At 46.0% G+C, this 6,140-nt stretch overlaps 1 protein-coding gene across 1 annotated transcript; it reads right to left on the bottom strand.

Annotated features, from left to right (window-relative positions):
* Positions 1 to 208: 208 nt before the first annotated feature.
* LOC119277893 (E3 ubiquitin-protein ligase RLIM-like) lies at positions 209 to 4,605 on the bottom strand. The gene is made up of 6 exons (XM_037559244.1): positions 4,136 to 4,605; positions 2,782 to 3,627; positions 2,511 to 2,705; positions 2,270 to 2,424; positions 1,379 to 1,489; positions 209 to 569 (listed from the first exon to the last, which is right to left on the bottom strand). Exons 1-6 carry the CDS (start codon positions 4,322 to 4,324, stop codon positions 503 to 505), a joined length of 1,563 nt encoding a protein of 520 aa, XP_037415141.1. The 5' UTR covers positions 4,325 to 4,605; the 3' UTR covers positions 209 to 502.
* Between the last annotated feature and the right edge of the window lie 1,535 nt (positions 4,606 to 6,140).

Below are 6,140 nucleotides of genomic sequence, written 5' to 3'. Positions count from 1 at the left end.
ATCAAAAATGAACCACAGCACCTGCCAACTATTTGAATCTTTGCCACCAACCCTCTCTGTCTCGCTCCCTAGACCCCAATTCCCCCTCGAACCCCCATCTAGTAGTACAAGGGTCCGTGACATTGTTTGACAGTTTCCTCATGACGCAGCATCTGAAGAGATTGTCAATATCACACTATTCTTTTTTTAAACGGATATATCACGCTAATTTCAAACATCACGAAAACGCAAGCCATATATATAACCAATATATCAACAGGCTTCACACCACCGTACAACAAATCTCAAATTCGCATGGAAGCTCATCGTTTATAATGGGATGACCGCCATGCAAATCTGCTATAACACACAGGAGCATCCTGAGTTGTTCAGACCAGACTAGAAATGAAGATCAAATCACACCCGCAACATTCTGCGGGCTCTATCCGGCTGGATCAAATAACCGTGTCGGAAGCTCCATTTTTTTCTCACAAGAAGCTGGATCCTTAAGAGATAAAAGGAATCAGCTGAATTTCCCTATGCTCGACGAATCCGATCGGCAGACATCGCCACGACAGAGTGGACAAACCCTACAAATACAGGACATAGGTTCAGCTTAGCACAAAAATAAATACTGATACAGGGCACTGCGAAAAACTAACTGATGCCTACTGTATGAAGCAAAAGCAACTCAGGAAAACCAAGTTAGTATCTCTTAAATATGAATTAGAGGAATCAGTATTAATTTTAAGTTATGTTTCGAAGAAAACTTCTCATCTTTTGAATTAAAAAATTCAAACTGCATAAATGTAAGCACCCAAAATTATTTACTTTTATTATTCTGAAAGATTTAAAACACTACTACCTTTTAAGTTCACTGATTGCTAGGCGTTGAAACATTTCAAAGACAGCCTTCAATCACACAACATTCACGTGAAACCACATTTAATTCTGTAATACAGATAGATTCACTGCTCGTGAGTAGTGACTTGTGAGGTGTGACTATACCCCCATAATGTCTATCGGTAAGTCTAGTTGCCGCCTCTTTCACAGAGCATAAGGATGATATTTATCGATTATCATCAAAGATTAATGCTGTAATACCTCTCTATTATCTGGTCATACTGGCAGTAAGATTCAAATGTACCCATCAAAGAAGTGTACAGCTTAGTTTATGGTTGAACTTCGTAGTTCGAACGAAATCCCCAAAAGTTGCCCAAAAATCATTTACCAGAAAATAAGTTTTTCAAGTATGCAGCTCTTCCTTTAGAGAAGAACCAATTGTCGTGCTAGACAGCATGTCAAGGAATAGTATAGAGCTCTCATACCAAGGAAATTATCATATCATGTTGAATCAATCTTTTCCTTGATCTGAATTGGTAAGTTTCATGAACAATACCTGTGAATCTCTTTCAGCCACTTATCTACACATGTTAGATGAAATTCGTGATTGCATGGAAGTATGCGAACACAGTCTCCTTCTTCATATTCGACAAGGCAAATGTAGCATCTGCATTGTGGAGAAGGAATGGGAATAAATAATAAATAAATAGACGTGGCTGTTTAGATTTATTCAGTACATATCTACTATCATAAAAAACTGAAAAAAGAATGTTAACAAACAAGTAAACAGACATATAATGCCAAAGACTCCACTGTCTTAAAACTGAAAAAGAACCTGCAGCTTAAATGGCAACTGTACAAATCCACATGCACAACCGAGGCTCAGGATCTTGCTTAGGGTGTTATATACATTCTTTATAATTATATACAGTCCAAAGCACATTCTATTGAACAGTCCAAAGCACATTTTTTAATAATTATATATATTCTGCTTCCCTGCACTTAAAATTCAATTATAAATGCCCACAGGTGTCTTTCCAGTCATATGAACTATTTTATCGTGAATGGTAGACTGTAGAATATGAGAAAATTGGAGTCCTCAAGCACCTAAAATATCTCATGTTTGTGTCCAAGAACTTGATTTCTTATCGAATAGCTCGGCTAATTTTGATTTTGTAATCAAATGGCTCAACTAAGCATGCAGCCGCAGTTCAAAGGCAGTGGATCTAGATCCTTTTATATAGTGGATACACAAGCCTCTGCTTCACTTGCAGTCCTTAGAATTATCAGCAACAATAATGTCTATGCACAAGTGAACAAGGGTATTGACATTTCAGGTGTACCAACTTCCCATCACGCGCACGCAAGCTACGTTACTGAGTATGCCCAAACGTGCACCACCGAGTATTATCAATTAAAGAATTTCAAAACAAGCTTAATGGCTTACTGTGCAGCCTCATCAGTTTGGTGTTTCAACGGCTTTCTGTACACCTTGACAGGAAGACTCTCGACGATCTCCTTTGGAGCAGGAACGGATCCAATTGAAGGTAATGATGTCCTTGAGGATAAAGCAGCAGACTGTTGGTGGATTTCATCCAAGACCTACGAGAGGCATAAGCATGTGGGTGTAAGTTGGCATTTCTCCAAAAAAGAAAACAGCACTAACTAGAAAAATGTGCAGCACATACCTCAAAGAGTGCTTCTGCTAGCATAACAATTCTTGATATGCTAGCCCTTGTGCCGGATTCTTCATCAGGATTACCTGGTCGACTGCTTGCCCTGCAGTTGCAATTTCCTGTTCTATGTTGACCAGATAGAATGCATGATCTCTCATGACCTGATAAATTTTCAAACCTGCTGCCCAACCTTTGGAGAGCTCGGACCTGCCAAGAAAGCAAAAGCTATAAATATACAAGCAGGCAAGTCAGAAATGATCAAAATAGTCGAACTGTACACCACCTGAGATCGTATCCTCCTCCTCCTTTCAAGAAAAGCTGATCTCCGCTCAAGAAGATCCCGATTACTGGCCTCTCTTAGAGTTGCAGAGCCAGAATTGTACGTGCTGTTAGTTGAAGGTTCTGATTGCGGTTCGGAACCTCTGTCTGAATTAGTCCGTTGCATCACAGATGAATCTTGCCTCGCACTGGCATTTCCTGCTGTCCACACTGGTCTATCATAAAGTGAAGAGGTGAATAAACTATCTGAGAATGGAGTCCTCCTGAGGACCCTGTCACGAAGTCTTCCAACACTAAGTGTCCGGCTAAACCGGACACTGCCTTCAGAAGGTTCCTGGGGTCCCATCCTTCTGTGCGAATGCCTCAAGTTAGCATCTTCAGATTCCAGCAAATTTCTCCTAGCCTGATGAGCGGCTCTAGCTTGTGTTGTGACGCTATCCCTTAGCATATCCAGACTTGAATAAATCCCAGAAGTTGATGCACCACCTTGTTGAGGGATGCTTGCATCGGAAGGATGGTCCACATTTCCAATACTAGGATTAGCTGAAGAGGAGAGGCCGGTTGACATAATGGAGCATGCCACTGATGATCCCAAGCTGACGGCTCTACTCAACCCAAAGTTGACACCAAAGCATGGATGCGGCCGGTCAGAAGGATTTGGCGATTGGTCGTCGTCGACTGCAGTCCTGGTAGCAGTGACATTCTGCAATACATCATCACCTTGATCTCTGTCGGTATCTGATGAAGGCGTCGTTCTGCCTTCACTTGGATTCAGTTTAGGAGCTGATGGAGCATCATTATCTGATATGCCAATGTGAGCGAGTGAAGGCGTCTCCCCTCCCTTGCTTGACTGCAAACACAGGAATGTGCCATTTGATTACAAAAGGTAGGATTACTCCAAAGACTACACATCTCTTACATTCAACACAATAATAATCATTCAGAAAATCATCTATACTCATTTCACAACAAGAAAATCCATATACATTTGTCATAAGGGAACACGATCATTTTCCAACAACGATATATCCTGGCACATATAATTCACCAGAATTCACTCATTGTAAAAAGTTATGAATCTACTGGCGAGGCACACTGAACAATCATCTCCCCATTAATAAAAAGAATAATGGCTCGACAACTCTGCAGAAATCCTAGAACCGAGACTAGAAATGACAGACAGATCAATCACGGACAAACGCAGGATCTACCACAAAGGAACATGCACATCCTATGTACTGAAACGCTTTCCATTGACCCGATTCGGGAAATACAGTCTGTATTGTTATTTTGGACCAAAGGAGCTCCGCGACCGATTCCACCAATGGCAAAAAAAACGAAGCGGCAGTCCGGCTTACCTCGACCCCTAGCGGCGGCGGCGCCGGCAGCGAAGAAGAAGGGTCAGACTCGGGCGTGAAGCCCCGGAAGCAGGAGTAGCTGGGCAGGCGCATCAGGCTCCTCCCCCTCGGCTTCCCATTCCGCGCCTTGGCCTCGCCGCCGGCCGGCGCCGGCGCCGGCGAAGCGGCCTTGCTGGTCCCAGATCCCATCCCGCGCCTGGCCTCGCCTATAGATCCGCGGATCCCAGCGCCATTGTTTGGATTCCACGCCTCACGCCCGCGCAGGTGGACGTGAAAGGCAGCAACGGCAAGCCAAGCAGCTCCTGCTCCCACTACTGCTGCTGCCACTGGTCCTAGCCAGCTTACCCGAGAAGGCTAGGTAAAGAAGAGAAGCGGGCGAGGTGGAGAGGAGAGTCAGAGAGATGGTCCAGTAAAATTAACGAGGGACTGCACCGTCCCTCGGTTTGATTTGATTGGACAGTTACTAGTCTACTACTCCTACTCAATCAGGGATTAATAATGGCGCCCTGTGGTGTGGTGTGGAGATGAGCCTTCGATGAGCGTGCAATAATGCACTTTCCGCCACCACTTTTGGCTACTGTTCCACTTCCCTCTCTATTGTATTTTCGTTCGTGCGAGAGGACTCTTTGTTGAAAGTGCAGCATGTGCACGAGAGATTCGACATGGGATTTCCGGCAGACATTGCACTTTTTACGTGCAGCACTAGTAGTATAGTATAGTGCTGTGGAGTAGTAGTAATTGGCGTCTTGATTTGAAATATAAGTATTTTGTCTCTTGCCGTGTCACGGAGAAACCCGAACAGTCATTTCCTGGACCAGCCTGTAGCTCCGGGTTAAAGCAGGCTAGCAGCAGCAGTACTCCTACCCTAGACCTAGGCCTAGACCTAGACGATGTGACGAGTCGAGAAGAGAAGCGGATAAATTGGTGGTGATGGTGGAGGCAGGCAGGGCCAGCGGAGCCGCGAAAGATCCAGCGGAGCAGTCAGCCGGGGGGGCAGGTGGTCCGTCTGCAGCAGCAGCAGCAGCAGCAGCAGCGCGGGGATCAAAGCGGCCCGCACTGGCCCGTCCGCATGTGGAGGCACGAGACGGAGACGAGACCGCGCCGATGACCGCGCCCGGGGCGCCCATCCATTTGCCGCGTTCCGGCTTCCCGGCCCCCCTGCCGCCCGCGCCCCACGAGCCGCTCCGCGTGGCCCGGGCGGGTGGGGGATATGCGTTGCTGCCGCCTGTGCGCGCCCGCGCGGCGGATGGCGGGATCGGTCGGGTCCGCGGGCGGGGGAGCGAGGCGACGTTTTCGGCGCTGTGCCGCCCGTGCCTCGTCCCGTCTGCGTCGGTTTTGTTTCGGCTCTGTGCCAAGGTGTACGGCATACGGGACTCTCTCTGCTTGGTTCGTTGCTCTGGATCGCTCGTGCCGTCTGACACGTCGCAGAACGGCTAGTAGTTCGTTGCGCTCTCTCGGCAGCTTTGAGGAATTGTCAGGCTTTGAAATGTACGGCGGGGGAACGGTTTGAAGTTTGTGGAATCAAAATGCGTGGCTCTGTTCAGTTTGATGTTTTTCTTTTTTTTCTTTCGAAAAAGGGTGAATTTTATTAGCTTAAAATGAAGCATCAAGATAATACAAACATGATGAGCACACACCCGGCCTCTACACAATTAGGATGCACACAACCAATACCAACCCACACAAAATACACGCCTGCAAATAGCAAAGTCATATAAAACCAAAGCTATGCATGAGCGAGAAAAAGAAAGAAAAAAAAAAGTGATCAGTTCCATGATCGGCAAACTACAAGAAAGACCATATCCGCACCAACCGTCTCAAGACACCGTATGAACTTCGTGATTCTTCAACAGCGACGCCTTCAGGAAGGGAGCAACACTCAACGCCGTCATCACTGGATCCAGCGGTCAACGTCGGAATCTAGGTTTTCACCTTGAAGAAACTGTCTGAGCATATCCGAGCAATGCCTTCAACAAGGTAACGATGTATAACCATCGCCATTGCT

Source organism: Triticum dicoccoides, chromosome 1A (assembly GCF_002162155.2).
Source record: "Triticum dicoccoides isolate Atlit2015 ecotype Zavitan chromosome 1A, WEW_v2.0, whole genome shotgun sequence".
NCBI classification, from domain to species: domain Eukaryota; kingdom Viridiplantae; phylum Streptophyta; class Magnoliopsida; order Poales; family Poaceae; genus Triticum; species Triticum dicoccoides.
This window is presented reverse-complemented; position numbering and strand designations above follow the sequence as displayed.

Coding starts and splice junctions, on each gene's coding strand:
- LOC119277893 (XM_037559244.1), bottom strand. CDS start 4,324: ATGGGATCTGGGACCAGCAAGGCCGCTTCGCCGGCGCCGGCGCCGGCC. Junction 3,628..4,135: donor CGCCGCCGCTAGGGGTCGAG/GTAAGCCGGACT, acceptor CTGTGTTTGCAG/TCAAGCAAGGGAGGGGAGAC. Junction 2,706..2,781: donor GGAGGAGGATACGATCTCAG/GTGGTGTACAGT, acceptor CTTTCTTGGCAG/GTCCGAGCTCTCCAAAGGTT.